The sequence below is a fragment of the Dendrobates tinctorius genome, unplaced genomic scaffold (genome assembly GCF_039654945.1).
Source record: "Dendrobates tinctorius isolate UK_male_01 unplaced genomic scaffold, ASM3965494v1 ptg000065l, whole genome shotgun sequence".
Classification (NCBI taxonomy): domain Eukaryota; kingdom Metazoa; phylum Chordata; class Amphibia; order Anura; family Dendrobatidae; genus Dendrobates; species Dendrobates tinctorius.
The window spans coordinates 7,919,244-7,938,620 of record NW_027361733.1 but is presented as its reverse complement, the minus strand read 5'-3'; the positions used below and the strand labels follow the sequence as shown (position 1 = coordinate 7,938,620).

General features: G+C 43.5%; 1 protein-coding gene and 1 long non-coding RNA gene across 3 annotated transcripts in view; one reads left to right on the top strand and one right to left on the bottom strand.

Moving 5' to 3' along the window:
• The window catches only part of PTPN1 (protein tyrosine phosphatase non-receptor type 1), a 79,354-nt gene extending 67,635 nt beyond the window's left edge, over window positions 1-11,719 (bottom strand). The window contains exon 1 of one of the 2 annotated variants that reach the window (XM_073580598.1): window positions 11,518-11,719. In XM_073580598.1, the coding sequence (XP_073436699.1) occupies window positions 11,518-11,580 (63 nt within the window). In that variant the 5' untranslated portion in view covers window positions 11,581-11,719. The remainder of the gene's footprint in view (window positions 1-11,517) is intronic. The other variant, XM_073580599.1, reaches the window with a different exon arrangement.
• Window positions 11,720-11,724: 5 nt separating this feature from the next.
• LOC141094707 (uncharacterized) lies at window positions 11,725-17,495 on the top strand. Its single transcript, XR_012233159.1, has 2 exons — window positions 11,725-12,112; window positions 12,252-17,495. It is a non-coding gene; the product is annotated as an uncharacterized lncRNA (long non-coding RNA).
• Window positions 17,496-19,377: the final 1,882 nt, after the last annotated feature.

Genomic DNA, 19,377 nt, shown 5'->3' with positions numbered 1-19,377 from the left:
AGCAAGGGTCCGCATGTTACAAGGGGGCAGAAGGATGGAGCAAGGGTCCGCATGCTATATGAGGGCAGAGGATTCAGAAGGAAGGAACATGGGTCCCCATATTACATGGGGGGCAGAGGATGCAGAATGATGGAGCATGGGTCTGCATGTTACATGGGGCAGAGGATGCAGGAGGAAGGAACATGGGTCCCCATATTACATGGGGGGGGGGCAGAGGATGCAGAAGGACGGAGCAAGGGTCCGCATGTTACAAGGGGGCAGAGGATGCAGGAGGACGGAGCATGGGTCCGCTTGTTACATGGAGAAGAGAATGGCAGAAGGACAGAGCACGGGTCTGCATGTTACACGGGGCAGAGAATGCAGAAGGACGGAGCATGGGTCTACATGTTACATGGGGCAGAGGATGCAGGAGGAAGGAACATGGGTCCCCATATTACATGGGGGGCAGAGGATGCAGAAGGATGGAGCATGGGTCTGTATGTTACATGGGGGCAGAGGATGCAGGAGGAAGGAACATGGGTCCCCATATTACATGGGGGGGCAGAGGATGCAGGAGGACGGAGCATGGGTCCACATGTTACAAGGGGGCAGAGGATGCAGGAGGACGGAGCATGGGTCCGCTTGTTACATGGAGAAGAGAATGGCAGAAGGACAGAGCACGGGTCTGCATGTTACACGGGGCAGAGAATGCAGAAGGACGGAGCATGGGTCTACATGTTACATGGGGCAGAGGATGCAGGAGGAAGGAACATGGGTCCCCATATTACATGGGGGGCAGAGGATGCAGAAGGATGGAGCATGGGTCTGTATGTTACATGGGGGCAGAGGATGCAGGAGGAAGGAACATGGGTCCCCATATTACATGGGGGGGCAGAGGATGCAGGAGGACGGAGCATGGGTCCGCATGTTACAAGGGGGCAGAGGATGCAGGAGGACGGAGCATGGGTCCGCTTGTTACATGGAGAAGAGGATGAAGAAGGACGGAACATGGGTCTACATGTTACATGGGGGCAGAAGATGCAGGATGATGGAGAATGGGTCCACATATTACATGGGGCAGAGGATTTTTGGATGCACCTCACAGATAATACATAGATTGTGCAGGTTTCATCATTACAGAACACCTCAAAATATTACACACTGGGGAAACAATCAGAAAGTATTGATAACAAAATATAGTGCCCTGATTATTTTCCACATAGTGACCAGGACCTGACAGACCCCCCCTTCCTTCATCTCAGTGACAGCAGGAGGGGCGATACATGGGAAGCATTGTGCCATCAGCAGCCATTAGAGCTGAAGGTGATGACAGGCAGCATCCTAATGACCCCACAGTGGAGACTGCTGACACCATCACATTGTACCTCCTGAAATCTCAGGCTGAATGATTTACCAGCACAGCAGGATCATATTCGGAATAGAGGACGCAGATCCACACCAACCACACAGCCTTCATAGGTGGCCAAACCAATTGCATGAGGAGGCTGCACTCACATTTAAAGGGATAAACACATACAGATGACAGCTGCTGCTGAGCGACAGCTATCCTTCTCTGATGTCTGCAGCGTTCTGCATTGTAAAACTGAACTGAAATTTGACTTCTACTCAAATGTTTAGACATAATTTTTTTTATTTCAGAAAAACTACTTTCCTCCAGTGCAGTTTGGGAGACAAAAAAACAAAACTAAAACTTTGCTTTATTCACACAGTCCTCCTGCCCGGGTCCAGAATTAGTAACAAATGCAGAGAACAGTGGCAGAGACTATCTGCAGCGTTGACAACAGCACTGCAGCCACTCTGACAGAGTTGCCAAGCTTAGTGATTGGCTGCAGTGTTGACTAGATAGCAAGAATGCAGAGAAAAAGAAACAACGGGCGAAGCATGAGATACTAGGCTCTGGACCTGGGGAGGGTAAGTAAAGATCAATTTTGTTTGTTTGTTTTACATCAAACTGTACCTGGGGACAAAGGGGTTTAAAAAAAAGAAATAAAAAAAAACAAAAAAAAAAACACCTTTAAGCTTCTAAATAGAATAAAAAAAATAGTTCAGGCTTTTTATTATCCCCTTTTAAATAGGAGTTTTCTTAAAGAGGAAACATTTAAATATTCTTTTTATCATAAGTCAATAGTACACATGAGAAAAAAAAAAAAACACACTTTATAATATTTATAACTATAACTATGCCATTTCCACAGAATGTCTGTCTGCTTTTAGCTCCTCCTTCCTCCATAGAATTTATAAATCACCAACTGCCATCACCTATCTCTGAAATGTAACATGCTGCCTTCACTGAACACCGATTTTACCCACGAACTGAGAATGAAAGATCAGTCTAGGAGGAGAAAGAAGCAGATTTCTCTGATAAGATATATTACAAAGTTTACTATTTTCTTGTATGCTGATTTTTTTTTTTTTTTTAAATAAAAACGGTGGTTAACATTCTGGACCCTTGAATATGTGCACTCTGAGGGTTATAGGGTAAGACGCCATCCTGAGGTGCAGAATTAGGCTGTAGCTACACAGTGACTTAGGCAACAGCACCGGTCGTGCTTCCAAAGTTTGCTAGCTGTCGCTGCTACATTGCAGCATGATACAGGTGAATGGGGTTGCACTGTGACCTCAAAAGTACTGTGACACGGTCACAGTGCCCTCCGGATTACACTCCAACCTCATTCACTTGTATAGCGGTGCAATCATCAAGAGCCTGCATCCTCAACTATCGCCACCATGCGAGGTCCGGAGAGGAACTTTGCATCATTAGAAATGTCGAAAACCAGGAATGACGCTGGTTGCAACATTACTACGTAACAGCTGCATCATCGACCATCACTAGTGTTCAGGTACCAACACCATGTCACATGTAAAAGGGGAAGTCTACAAGTCACGTTCAGGCGTAACTACCCAACACTCAGTGCAGACTGCAAATAAAGGGATAAAGAGTCAAAAGCCACTTCCTTCTGTGACCATTCAAAAACGCAAAATTCAATGCATTGGGGAAAAATGTATATATATTAGTAAATAATAATAAAATATATTATTCTGAGCCTCCCGGTCCTTAAATAGAATTCCAGAAGTAAAGAGAGTACTGACACACACCGCAGGAGGGATTGCAGTACTGGGCGGTAGCGCCCTTTGGGCACTGTTATGGCTGCCATTAGTCATTTAAGCACAATCACCAGGGGACCTAAATGAACGGAGGGTGCAATACTGCACCTGTCCCACCCTTGGCATTTCCTTGACCATGAGTGTTATCATAGGGACTCTGGAGCAAATACCAACACTTCTGAATCCAGCAGAAGGAAATGTATAAGAGATCTGCCTGACTGCTGTGGCTCTAGAGTCTCTATGATAACACAGATCTGCCACTGGCGCATGAAGTGTTGTCATACAGACATCAGCACAAAGCAGCTCATCGTAGCGCCCCCTTGTAAGAGCCCCTATAAGTATATGAGACGCTGGGGACAAGGCTGCAGTGCCGGAGCAGCGGAGTAGCTGACCACAGCCAATATCCGCCATTGATTGCTCACATCACGGTACAGGACACGGCACTATCTCAGCTAAATATCCACAGGAGGAAAGAGGGAAGACCTTGATGGAAACGGCTGTAACTCAGACGACCGGAATCGCTGTCACAGCCACGGCCAAAATGCTGTGCCCTGTCCATTAAAGAAAATCAATGTCAGAGAAATAAGGGGGGAAAGCGCCAGCGCCAGACAGGACACAAGGGCGATCAATGAGTGGATCACTCCCCACGTACAATGATTCTGAGATCCCTAATCTCCCAACATTCCCCCCACAGGGAAACATTGCGGTTGTACAATATTTTAGGGAGAGCCCCGCAAGTTACCGCCAAGTGCTCAGGAGTGGGGGATATGCTGACAGCCGCACACCCCCATATCTACTCTGCACATTTATTAATGGCAGACTGGGCACGTGCCACCCCACGACTGTCACAGATGAAAAAAATGGCACAAAGTAAAATTTGGTGCAATTGTTGTAAGCCCTTTTAAAAATGGATGTGATGAAGAGGTCTCCACAGACACTACAACTCCCAGCACATCCTGACTGCCTCTCACTGATTTTAGAGTAATGTGCGCCCATACCAAGGGTTTATGTACTGGTCACCTGTGGTTACACAATGTGTGGACGAGTCGGCTCAAGGCTTTCCATTGGTGGCAATGTGATCTGCATCATGTACCGACCGTCAGGTGAGACGGTGCATGGAGATGGTAGAGCACCCGAGGATGGATAGGGGCACAGGTAGGCGCTCAGGATCACTCAGAGCACACACACTGCTACGTGCCCATTACTGGAGCCGAATAATGTAAGGTATAATATATAACATCCCTCTGTACTGCTATACGTCCACAACATGTCTCCATAACAATGATAGCATCATTACTGACCACTCACACAGAGGGATGTAGGAACACCATGAGATGCTCAGAGCAGGGGGAGATGTAATAATATTACACTTACAGGGCTGAGTGTAATATATTAGGCCTATTATATACTCAGGAAGAGTTGTCATAACATTATTAAACAGGCAGGACTAGGTGAGACGCAATACACTGCATACAGGACAGTGTGTAATTTTGAGAAAGTTATTGTACATTCAGGACAGAGCGACGGAATAACGGTATTCTACACCCAGGACAGTGCGACAGAATAACGGTATTCTACACCCAGGACAGTGCGACAGAATAACGGTATTCTACACCCAGGACAGTGCGACAGAATAACGGTATTCTACACCCAGGACAGTGCGACAGAATAACGGTATTCTACACCCAGGACAGTGCGACAGAATAACGGTATTCTACACCCAGGACAGTGCGACAGAATAACGGTATTCTACACCCAGGACAGTGCGACAGAATAACGGTATTCTACACCCAGGACAGTGCGACAGAATAACGGTATTCTACACCCAGGACAGTGCGACAGAATAACGGTATTCTACACCCAGGACAGTGCGACAGAATAACGGTATTCTACACCCAGGACAGTGCGACAGAATAACGGTATTCTACATCGAGGACAATGTAACGCAATAACAGCATTCTACACCCAGGACAGTGAGACGGAATAACAGCATTCTACACCCAGGACAATGTAACGCAATAACAGCATTCTACACCCAGGACAGTGAGACTGAATAACAGCATTCTACACCCAGGACAATGTAACGCAATAACAGCATTCTACACCCAGGACAGTGAGACGGAATAACAGCATTCTACACCCAGGACAATGTAACGCAATAACAGCATTCTACACCCAGGACAGTGCGACGGAATAACGGTATTCTACTCCCAGGACAGAGCGACGGAATAACGGTATTATACACCCAGGACAGTGCGACAGAATAACGGTATTCTACATCGAGGACAATGTAACGCACTAACAGCATTCTACACCCAGGACAATGTAACGCAATAACAGCATTCTACACCCAGGACAGTGAGACGGAATAACGGTATTCTACATCCAGGACAGTGCGACGGAATAACGGTATTCTACTCCCAGGACAGAGCGACAGAATAACTGTATTCTACACCCAGGACAGTGCGACAGAATAACGGCATTATACACCCAGGACAGTGCGACAGAATAACGGTATTATACACCCAGGACAGTGCGACAGAATAACTGTATTCTACATCCAGGACAATGTAACGCAATAACAGCATTCTACACCCAGGACAATGTAACACAATAACAGCATTCTACACCCAGACAGTGCGACGGAATAACGGTATTCTACACCCAGGACAGTGCAACGTAATAACAGCATTCTACATCCAGGACAGAGCGACGGAATAACGGTATTCCACATCCAGGACAGTGCGACGGAATAACGGTATTCTACACCCAGGACAGAGCGACGAAATAACGGTATTCTACATCCCGGACAATGCGACGGAATAACAGTATTCTACATCCAGGACAGAGCGACGGAATAACGGTATTCTACACCCAGGACAGAGCGATGGAATAATGGTATTATACATCCAGGACAGTGCGACGAAATAACGGTATTCTACACCCAGGACAGTGCGATGAAATAACGGTATTCTACACCCAGGACAGTGCGACGAAATAACGGTATTCTACACCCAGGACAGTGCGACGGAATAACAGTATTGTACATCCAGGACAGTGCGACGGAATAACGGTATTCTACACCCAGGACAGAGCGACGAAATAACGGTATTCTACACCCAGGACAGTGCGATGAAATAACGGTATTCTACACCCAGGACAGTGCGACGGAATAACGGTATTCTACACCCAGGACAGTGCGACGGAATAACAGTATTGTACATCCAGGACAGTGAGACGGAATAACGGTATTCTACACCCAGGACAGTGCGACGGAATAACAGTATTCTACATCCAGGACAGTGCAACGGAATAACAGTATTCTACATCCAGGACAATGCGACGGAATAACGGTATTCTACACCCAGGACAGTGCGACGGAATAACAGTATTGTACATCCAGGACAGTGAGACGGAATAACGGTATTCTACACCCAGGACAGTGCGACGGAATAACAGTATTGTACATCCAGGACAGTGAGACGGAATAACGGTATTCTACACCCAGGACAGTGCGACGGAATAACAGTATTCTACATCCAGGACAGTGCAACGGAATAACAGTATTCTACATCCAGGACAATGCGACGGAATAACGGTATTCTACACCCAGGACAGAGCGACGTAATAACAGTATTCTACATCCAGGACAGTGCGAAGGAATAACGGTATTCTACACCCAGGACAGAGCGACGAAATAACGGTATTCTACAGCCAGGACAGTGCGACGGAATAACGGTATTCTACACCCAGGACAGAGCGACAGAATAACGGTATTCTACACCCAGGACAGAGCGACGCAATAACGGTATTCTACACCCAGGACAGAGCGACGGAATAACGGTATTCTACACCCAGGACAGTGCGACGCTACACCGGCGATATAATAAGACAGTGTAACACACCGTGCACACAGCGCATTATCAGCAAAACAGCTTTTACCAGAGAATGACAACTTGCAGGCCCTGTACATTATTACAGTATGATACCAGTGTGCAAGATTATATCATTATAGCAGTACATTGTGTAACATTATATCCTTATCACAGGGCACACCAGTGTATAACACAAGTACTCTACTCCCGCACACAACCAGTGGGTAATATTATACTGCTATTCCGGCTCACAACTGTGACAATATTACGGTACAGAGTGTGATATTGTGGCACAAAGTGTAATATAACGGTAGTGGGATATTGCAGTACAATGTGTTATTATGGTACAGAAAGTTTTTACAGTAGTGTGAAATATTTACAAAGTGTGGTTATCATAGTGTGCGATATCATGGTACAGTGCATGATGATATTACAGTACAGCATACTGTGTGATATTCTTATGGTACAATGTGTAATATTACGGTCTAGTGCATCATTACGTTACTGAGGGATGTTACAGTAGTATGCGATATTACAGTACAGTGTGTGATATATGATTCAGCGTGTGATATTGGCATACACTTATATTACGGTACACGGTGGATTATTACAGTACAGTGTGGGATTACACAGTAATGTACTATATAATAGTAGAGTCTATGATTATACCTATTACAGTACAGGCTGTGATATCGTATAGTTGTGATATTAGGGACAATGTGTAATATTCCGGTACACTGTGATGTTACAATAGTTTGAGATATAACACTACAGTGTATTACTGTACAGTGTGTAATATCATTACACTGAGTGTGATGTTACAGTAGTGTGCAATATAAAAGAGTGCACAATATTACAGTACAGGGTGTGATAGTGTCATTATTACGGTATGTGTAATATTACAGTCCAGTGCGTTTTTACGGTAAAGAGTGATGTTACAGTAGTTACGATATAAAAGTTTGTGATATTACGGCACAGTGTGTGAATATTACTATGACAGTGTGTGATATTACACTACAAGTGTGACGTTACAGTAATGTGCAATATAACAGTACAGTGCCAGATGACATTACAGTACATGGTGTGACACTGTATAATGTGTGATTATTATGGCACAGAGTGATGTCACAGTAGTGTGAGATATAACAGTAGCGTGATATTGCCATCACAGCACAGTATGTGGTATTATTACAGTACAGTGTAATGTTATGGTACAGTGTAATATAGCACAGGGTGTGATTTTTATTACAGTACAGTATGATATTTTTATCATAGCGTGTGATTATATTAAGGCACATCATGTGAATATTACTGTAGTGTGTGATATTGTTATTATGGTACAGTATGTAATTGTTAGAGTAATAGTACGGTACAGGGTGTGATATCGTTATTACAGTAGTGTTATAATTACAGTACAGTGTGATATTACAATACAGTGTGATATTTCTGTGTGGTACAGTGTGACATTATTATTATAACACAGTGGCTCAGTGGTTAGCACTGCAGCCTTGCAGCTCTGGGTTCATATCCCAAAGACAACATCTTCAAGTTTTATGTTCTCTCTGTAGGTTTCCTCCCGGTACTCCGGTTTCCTCCCACACTCCAAAGACATATTGATAAGGAAATTATATTGTGAGCCCCATCGGGGACAGTGATGATAATGTCTGTAAAGCGCGGTGGAATTAATGGCGCTATATAAGTGGATAAAATAAATGCGATACCGCGGTACAGGGCGCAATGCCGCGGTACAGGACGCCATGCCGTTACTACTGTGATATTACAGTACAATGTGTGATGTTATGGTATAGGGTGCAATATCGTTACTACGGTAAAGGGTGCAATATTAAGGTCCAGGGTACGATATTGTTACTACAGTACAGTGTGATATTAATACAGTACAGGGTGTGATATTGTTACTACAGTACAGTGTGATATGGTACAGAGTGTGATATTACTATAGCACAGTGTGATAATATTACGGTACATGGTGTGATATTGTTACTACCGTACAGTGTAACATTATCGTACAGTGTGTGATATTACTATGGTACAGTGGGTGATATTACAGTAGTGTGTGATTTTAGGCTAGTTTCACATTAGCGTTTAAGGCCGCAGCGTCGGGCTGCGCACGGCCGCCACTAAGCCCCGCCCCTGCCGCGCCTCCGCCGGTAGCTCCGCCTACGGACGCATGACGCTGCATGCGTCCTGCGACCCCTATCTTTAGCAAAGGGGACGCAGGCCGTGGAGCAGTATGCGTTTGATGGTGCGCCGAGCGCAACCAAATTGCAGCCTGTTGCGTTTGGCGCTGGTCGTCGCTGCGGCCGTAAACGCTAATGTGAAACTAGCCTTACTACTGTACAGAATGCGATATTACTACAGTACAGGGTGATTTATGGTACAGTGTGTGATATCATTACTATAGTACAGTGTGTGATATTAATATTACGGTACAAGGTGTGATATTGTTACTACCGTACAGTTTAACATTATCGTACAGTGTGTGATAATACTGTGGTACAGTGGGTGATATTGGAGTAGTGTGTGATTTTACTAGGGTACAATATTACTATGGTACAGGGTCATTTACGGTACAGTATGTGATATGGTACAATGTGTGAAGCTATGGTATAGGGTGCGATATTGTTACTACGGTACAGGGTGCAATATTATGGTACAGGATATGATATTATGGTTCAGGGTGCAATATGGTTACTACAGTGTGATATGGTTACTACCGTACAGTGTGACATAGTACAGTGTGTGATATTACTTCGGTACAGTATAATATTATGGTACATTACTATGGTACAGTGTGATATTACTATAGTACAGTGTGCAATATTACAGTACAAGGAGTGATATTGTTACTACCGTACAGTGTGTGATATTATTACTATAGTATAGTGTGAGATATTACAGTAGTGTGTGATATTACTACAGTAACGTGTGATACTACAGTAACGTGTGATACTACAGTAACGTGTGATACTACAGTAACGTGTGATATTACTATGGTACAGTGTAATATTACTACGGTACAATGTGATATTACAGTAGCGTGTGATATTACTACGGTACAGTGTGATATTACAGTAGCATGATATTACTACAGTACAGTGATATTACAGTAACGTGTGATATTACTACGGTACAATGTGATATTACAGTAGCGTGTGATATTACTACCAGGGCTGTGGAGTCGGAGTCGGAGTCGTGGAGTCGGTGCTCATTTTGGTGGAGTCGGAGTCGGTATAAAATGGACCGACTCCTAAAATATATAATAAATTGGGTACAGTAATTCAATGCAGGATGTGCTGAATATTTTTTCATAGGAATTTGGGAAAGTTATGAAATGTCCTATAAATGGCTGTTATATTCCTGATCTAAGGCTACATTCACACACAGCGTTTTTCCTGTGTTTTTTGAGGATACGTTTTTCAGCTGCAAAAGCTGATCATCTTTTTAAAAAACCGCATCACCTGAAAGGTTTTTGAGCTCATAGATAATGTTTTCAATAGCAAAAGCAGATTAGAAATCTGCTCTATCTATCCATTTATCCATATCTGTCTATCCATATCGTATCTGTACCAAAAAGAATGAAAACCGGGTAGTACACCAATATATATTCTGTTCTATCTAAATCTATCCAACTCGGAGTCGGAGTCGGAGTTGGAGTCGGTGTAAGGGAAATTGAGGAGTCGGAGTTGGAGTCGCAGGTTTGGCTTACCGACTCCACAGCCCTGATTACTACGGTACAATGTGATATTACAGTAGCGTGTGATATTACTACGGTACAGTGTGATATTACAGTAGCGTGTGATATTACTACGGTACAGTGTGATACTACAGTAGCGAGTGATATTACAGTAGCGTGTGATATTACTACGGTACAGTGTGATATTACAGTAGCGTGTGATATTACTACGGTACAGTGTGATATTACAGTAGCGTGTGATATTACTACGGTACAGTGTGATATTACAGTAGCGTGTGATATTACTACGGTACAGTGTGATATTACAGTAGCGTGTGATATTACTACGGTACAGTGTGATATTACAGTAGCGTGTGATATTACTACGGTACAGTGTGATATTACAGTAGCGTGTGATATTACTACGGTACAGTGTGATATTACAGTAGTGTGTGATATTACTATGGTACAGTGTGATATTACTACGGTGCAGGGTACGATATTACGGTATAGGGTGTGATATTACGGTATAGAGTGTGACATTGTTATTATGGTACAGTGTAAGATATTACGGTACAGGGTGCCATATTACAGTGTGATCTTACAGTCCTTTGGTACAGGGTGTGCTAGAACACATGATATCAATGAGACGGTCTCCTGCACAATGACCTGTATGTAGCAGAGCCGAAATGTGACTATACATGTAGCGGGAACCCCAGGATGTGACACGGGGGACGGGACGAGCAGATCCTGCAGCAGCCGGGTGACTGACAGCTGTCAGTCATTAACCCTTTCCCGTCAGCGCTGGAATGTGTGACGTCACGGGCGCTGCCGCCTCCTCACCTGGTAAATGGAGTTCCAGCTGTTGTTCCTGTCCGCCTCCCGGAACTCCCGCTCTATGTCCATGTCTGGCCGCTGTGTGTCCGCTCCGGCCGCCGCCTGACACCACTGCACGCAGCCGGAAGCGTGCACTCCCACCTCCCCGGTCCCCCTACGTCATTTCCGTTCCGGAAAAGACCAATCAGAGCGCACGCGGGGGGGCGCTACGTACCCGGATGTGAGAGAACCGTGATGGCTGCTCGGTGATGTTCCGGCCCAGTGATAATCCTGCCCGTGTGTACTGGGGAGCACGGGCAGTGTGACACAGTGCCCCACAGGGGCGTCCGTCACCTCATACTCTCCAGCCAGTCCTGTGAAAATGATGATCCTCAGTGATAAATACTGGCTTTGGTCTGCTGGAAGAGGAGCCGTCACTGTACTACCAGCAGGACTGCTGACGCCTGTGATTGGCTGCAGCGGTCAGGAGTGACCTGAGCAGGATTCTTTGCTGATGATTGGCTGGTCAAGTCACCTAACCACTGCAGCCAATCTCTCCCCGGATGTATGTCTTGCTTATGGCTGACGTCCTGCCTCAGCTGTACTAAAGCCTCTTTCGGACGTGAGTGATTTTTCTGGCACGCAAAAAATGGATCTGAGCGTAATGAGAGTTTCTGATCGGATTTTCATCAGTGTTTCTGCTTTTACCATTAACAACTTTTCTCGTATGAAAAAATTAATAAATTACTCTTATATTGAAGGGAAAAGAAGCGCTGTGGTGAAGAAGAAAAGGAGAGTGCTGGTCGTGGGGGATTCCCTACTGAGAGGAGCAGAAGCCGCTAGCTGCCGACCAAACATCACCTCATGAGAAGTGTGCTGGCTTCCAGGTGCCCAAATCAAAGATGTGTATGATACTGTAGGTATCAAGACTCTTCAGTGCTACAGGAACAAGTGACAAAGCGAAAAAGGACCTATAGAGAGACCAGAAAGTGAAGGTCCTGGAAGCGCATGTCATCTTCTCATCCATGCTCCCAGTGGATGGACTTGGACCAAGGCGAACGGAACAGGATTCTACTGGTGACCAACTGGCTACGGCGATGGTGCTGTGAGCAACGTTTTGGGTTTCTTGACCATGGAGTGAATTACCTGTATGATGGACTCTTTGCTAGAGATGGGGTGCATCTTACGAAAACAGGAAAACACATATTTGGTAGATGCCTTGCTACAATCATCATAAGGAGAACTTTAAACTAGAGCAATATGGGATGGGAAATATATGGCCAGCTAGAAATATGCAGCTCATTCTTTTGAGAACCCTGCTGTCAGAAGTAGAAATTAACAAAAACCTCAAATTCTTAATGAAAAGAAAGGAGCAAGAGAAATCGACCACAAACTAAAATGTGTCTATACAAATGCACTGCGCATGGGAAACAAACAAGGAGAAGTGATGCTGCTAACATAGGAAGAAAAATACGATTTCATTGAAACTTAGTGGGACGATAGACATGATTGGAATACAGACCTTGAAGGCTACAACTTATTTATTAGAAACAAGATTAACAAGAAGGGAGTAGGTGATGCATTGTATGTTAGGAAAACATCTCCACAGAGATCCAAGCTTCAGGGAATGGTAGCTCTGAGGAAACGGTTTAGGTAAGAATACAAGGAGAGACGAACAGAAAGGACACTATTGTAGTGTTTACTATAGGCCAACTGGACAGACTGACGCTATGGATGAAATCTTTTTACATCAGATGACTCTGTTCTCAAAAAAGTATGACATAGTAATCATGGGAGATTTTAACTATCCAGATATTTCTTGGGAAGCTCTCTCAGGCAAAAGTAATGGGTCCACAAAATTCTTGTCTTCTCTTGCTGACTTTAGCTTTTCAAAAGGTAGAAGAGAGAACAAGAGAATCTGCAATCCTGTACATAATTCTTACCAACAGGGAGGAAATGGTTGAGGAAGTAAAGGTGGCTGGGAATTTAGGAGGCAAGCAATCATGCTATCCTCGAATTTTGAATTACAAGAGGAGGAAGACCTGCGAGGACTCATACTTTAACCCCTTTAGTCCCAAGGGTGGTTTGCATGTTTTTACAATTTTTACAATTCTGACCACTGTCCCTTTATGAGGTAATAACTCTGGAATGCTTCCATGGATCCCGGTGATTCTGACATTGTTTTCTCGTGACATATTGTACTTCATGTTAGTGGTAAAATTTAATTCATATAACTTGCATTTATTTGTGAAAAAAATGGAAATTTGGCAAAAATTTAGCAATTTTCCAACTTTGAATTTTTATGCTCTTAAATCACAGAGATATGGCACTCAAACTTAATAAGTAACATTTCCCACATGTTTACTTTACATCAGCACAATTTGGGAACCAAAATTTTTTTTTGTTAGGAAGTTATAAGGGTTAAAAGTTGACCAGCGATTTCTCATTTTTACAACACCTTTTTATTTTTACGGACCACATCACATTTGAAGTCACTTTGAGGGGTCTATATGATATAAAATACCCAAAAGTGACACCAATCTAAAAACTGCACCCCTCAAGGTGCTCAAAACCACATTCAAGAAGTTTATTAACCCTTCAGATGCTTCACAGGAATTTTTTGAATGTTTAAAAAAAAATGAACATTTAACTTTTTTTCACAAAAAAAATTACTTCAGGTTCAATTTTTTTATTTTACCAAGGGTAACAGGAGAAATTGGACTGCAAAAGTTATTGTGAAATTTGTCCTGAGTAGGCCAATACCTGATATGTGGGGGGGAACCACTGTTTGGGCGCATGGCCGAGCTCGGAAGGGAAGGAGTGCCGTTTGACTTTTTCACTTCAAAATTGGCTGGAATTCAGATGGGATGCCATGTCAAGTTTGGAGAGCCCCTGATGTGCCTAAACAGTGGAAACCCCCCACAAGTGACCCCATTTTGGAAACTAGACCCCCCCAAGGAACTTATCTAGATGTGTGGTGAGCATTTTGAACCCCCAAGGGCTTCTCAGAAGTTTATAACGTACAGCCGTACAATTAATCATATTTTTTCCACAAAAATGATCTTTTCACCACCAATTGTTATTTTCTCAAGAGTAACAGGACCCCAAAAGTTATTGTGCAATTTGTCCTGAGTACAATGATACCCCATATGTGGGGGTAAACCACTATTTGGGCGCATGGCAGAGCTCGGAAGGGAAGCAGAGCCATTTGACTTTTTTGGCTGGAATTGAGATCGGACGCCATGTCGCATTTGGAAAGGCCCTGATGTGCCAAAACAGTGGAAACCCCCCAATTCTAACTCCAACCCTAACCCCAACACACCCCTAGACCTAATGGGAAAATGGAAATAAATACATTTTTTTTATATTTTATTATTTTTCCCTAACTAAGGGGGTGATAACGGGGGGTTTGATTTACTATTTATGGCGGTTTTTATGTTTGGCAGCTGTCGCACGCTAAAAGACGCTTTTTATTGTAAAAATAGTTTATGCATCACCACATATTGAGAGCTATAATTTTTCCATATTTTGACCCACTGAGTCATGTGAGGTCTTATTTTTTGCGGGACGAGTTGACGTTTTTATTGGTATCATGTTCGGGCATGTGACATTTTTTGATCGCTTTTTATTCCAATTTTTGGGACGCAGAATGAACAAAAACTAACGTTTCATGAATTTCTTTTGGGGGGTGCGTTTACACCGTTCCGCGTGTGGTAAAATTGATAAAGCAGTTTTATTCTTCAGGTCAGTACGATTACAGCGATACCTCATTTGTCATTTTTTTATGTTTTGGCGCTTCTATGCAATGATAACAATTTTATATAAAAAATAATTATTTTTGCATCGCTTTAGTCTGCGAGCTATAACTTTTTTAGTTTTTTCGCTGATGATGCTGTGTGGCGGCTCGTATTTTGCGGGACAAGATGACATTTTCAGCGGTACCATGGTTATTTATATCCGTCTTTTTGATCGCGCGTTATTGCACTTTTTGTTCGGCGGTATGACGATAAAGCTTTATTTTTTGCTTTGTTTTTTATTTTTTAAGGGGTTCAATAAAGGGGTTAACTAATGGAACAGTTTTATAGGGCGGGTCGTTACGGACGCGGCGATACCAAATATGTGTACTTTTATTTTTTTTTATTTTCAAAAAATGAATTTATTGGGGAATTTTTTTTTTTTTTTAATTTAGCGATTTTTTATAAATTATTTATACACTTTTTTTCTTACATTGTCCCAGTGGGGACATAACTGTCATGTGACAGATCCCTGATCTGTCACATCACAGATCGCTGTGACAGATCAGCAGGCTTCTTCATGCCGGCGCTTTGCAAGCATGAGGAAGCCGCCTCCCTGCAGGCCCCCTCCCTCCCGATGCTTCCCTAAACCCCTGGTACACTGCGATCGTGTTTGATCGCAGTGTGCCAGGGGATAACGTGTTGGGGGTGGTGTGTGACCGCCCCTGACACATAGTGCTGGGTGTCAGCTGTGATAATCAGCTGACACCCGGCCGCGATCAGTTGCGCTCCCCCCGTGAGCGCAGCTGATTGCGCTAGATGTACTATTCCGTCCTTGGGACTTAGGTCCCAGGTCACATGGATGGAATAGTGCGTCTAATGTAGGAAAGGGGTTAAGGTTGGGCTTCAGAAAGGCAGATTTTAATGAACTCAGAGAGAGGGTAGGTCCAATGGCTGGAGGTTCTAAAGGACAGAAATGTCCAATAAGGATGGGAGATTTTGCTAAATGAAATTCTCACTGCACTATCATTAACAATCCCAAAAGGAAAAATTGAAAGCATTTAAAGATACCAGGATGGAAAAACACAGAACTTAAACACTTGATAAAAAGGAAAACAATCTATATTAGATGGAAAGACGGGGCATAACTAAAGAAGAATATAATGCTGTCTGCAGGGCAAGTGTTAGAAGAGCTAAACACAGTAATGAAGTGAGGCTTGCAAGGGAGACCAAAATTAAAAAAAATTTGGGGGTATGGCAAAACAAAAGTCAAAGATGCTATAAGATTTTTAGAGGATGAAAAAGGTAAAGTGGTCAAAAATGATGCTGAGAAGACCAAACTTTTAAATAACTATTTTGCATCTGTGTTCTCTAAGAAAGCAATCGTAACATCAACTGATCTTCACTGTGCTATCGAAGGAATAAAAAAAATCTACACTATCTATAAATAGAGAGATGGCGAGGTAACACTTAGATAATTTAAATTATTTTAAGGGTATGTGCACACGTTGCGGATTCGTGTGCGGATTTTTGCGTGCGGAATCTGTAGAATCCGCAGGTCAAAATGCCTGTGTTTTACCTGTGGATTTAGTGCGGATTTCGCCTGCATTTTTACACCTGCGGATTCTTATACTGGAATAGGTGTAAAAATGCTGCGGAATCCGCACAAAGAATTGACATGCTGTGGAAAATAAACCACTGCGTTTCCGCACGGAATTTTCCACAGCATGTGCACAGCGTTTTTGTTTTCCATAGGATAACATGGTACTGTACATCACTTGGAAAACTGCTGCGGATCCGCAGGGCCAAATCCGCTGTCAATCCACACACGAATCCGCAACGTGTGCACATACCCTAAATCTCCTGGTCAAGATGAATTATATCCTAGGGACTGAAAGAGCAGAGGAAATTGCAGAACCACTAGCCAGAATCTTTGAAAAATCCTGAAGAACAAGACGTCCCAGATGACTGAAGAAGGGCAAGTGTTGTCCCTATCTTCAAAAAAGAAAAGAAGGTGGAGCCAGGAAATTACAGGGCAGTGAGCCTTCTATACCAGGAAAGATCTTTGAACAAATTATTAAATAGCATATATGTAAGTACTTGGATAAGAATACAGTAAATAAAAGAGTCAGCATGGGTTTGTAGCAAACAGGTCGTGCCAGACTAATTTCCTTCTATGATGGAATTACTGACTGGGTGGATCAGGGAAATGCGGTAGATATAGTATATCTCGACTACAGCAAAGCATTTAATAAAGTACCTCATGCTATCCTTATTGAAAAGTTAATGAAAAAATGACCATGTATGGGATGACAACGGTTTGGTTAGGTGGATTCATAACTGGCTCAGTGATTGTACTCACAGAGTGGTAATAAATGGTTGCACATCCAATTGGTAAAGTGTTTCAAGTGGGGTACCACAAGGCTCTGTCCTGGCACCAGTGTTGTTCAACATTTTTATAAATGATGTTGATAAAGGAACTGAAGATAAACTGATCAAATTTGCAGATGATGCAAAGCTAGAAAGGATAGCTAATAGAGATGGGCGGATCCCTGAATGTTCGAGTCCGGCTTGTTCGGATGAATTAGTTACATGCGCATGTCAGTTCGGTAAACACTGCTTCTGATCGGTGGTAAAATCATTACACCGCAGTTCCATCGCTGTCACTTGCCAGCGTGAGCCTGCAGCTATGATCGGAAGTAAAAAATTTACCTTCGATCAGTATCGTTGGCTGATGGTACTACTGCTCCTATCAGCCTATGCCTGCTGCCACTAATAATAGCGAGAGCAGGCGGCAGCTGATGGAGGAATTCATCAGCCGGCGCCTGCGCTGTAAATAAATAATTAAAAAAAAATCACTGTGTTCCCCTGTATTTTTGATAACCAGCCAGACAAAACTCACAACTGGGGGCTACAACCCTCAGCTGTCAGCTTCAGCCAACTTGGTTATCAAGAATAGAGGGGTCCTTACTCCGATTTTTTAAAAGTATTTAAATAAATTAGGGTCAACCTAATTTTGACAACCAGCCAAGCTAAAGCAGACAGCTGGGGGCTGGTAGTCTCAGGCTGGTAAGGTGACATAGATATTGCCCCCCCCAGCCTAAAAATAGCCCGCAGCCTACCAGAAAGGGCACATGTCACAGAGTTACTGCGACAGAGAAGAGTCTAGAAGATTGCAGAAATTCCACTACATAGACCATGAAGAAGGAGCAGCATCCGTTCCAGGTGAAAAAACCTTGAAAAAATCAAGTACAACAAATAGAGCATGGAGCGGCCATATATAGTGTGGACAAACCAATCACCATTAAGGAAACGCCCCTCAGTCAAAAGTACATATAATTCATCATATAGAACATCAGATACATAAAGTAGACAGTGCATTATACAAAACACAATGTACAATTATGCAAATATAAAAAATCGCATCAGTAAAAGGCAAAATTATTTGTAAACAGAGCCCAAAAGACGATCCCCCAATCACCATATAGCACAGTGGTTGCTGTGGTGATAAAACACCAATCATTGTCCCTCTACCATGGCCCACTTATTCAAACCAATAGAAGCGCTATATAGCGTTAGTGCCGAAAATCTGACCAATTGCTGCGATCCATACAAAGTAAAGCGGAATAGCTGCCATAAATACCGGCCGACAACTCGCGGTGGCGCCGCGCAGCAGCAGTAAAGACCGAGACAGGGCGAAATCTCGCGATGCATCCACATCAGGACACCGCGGAAGCGCGATGTCACAGATAGGACGCCATCAGCAAGAGCCTGCCCCTCTCCGCCCACCTACATCCGCGCGTGCGCACAGGCTCCCATCATTTGAATAAGCCCTATCCATGGCATAAACACGGCGGCTCAGTTCAAGGCGTCAGTCAGAGGAGGATGTCACATGACTGGTCACATGGCCTGCCATGTAAACAAATCCTCCGTCACCGACAGAACACCCACAAACTCCGCCAAACTGATGGGTCAAACACCAATGTAGCCAAATCCATGGCAATACATTGGCAGCAATCACATATACTGACAATATACAAGCAAACTTTATGAATGGAACGCTTAACAATCTTTATTGCATAGCAATGTCAATAACAGAAGCAAATAGGGAAGGACAGAGGGCACAAGGATCGGACAGCAAAACACAACAAAA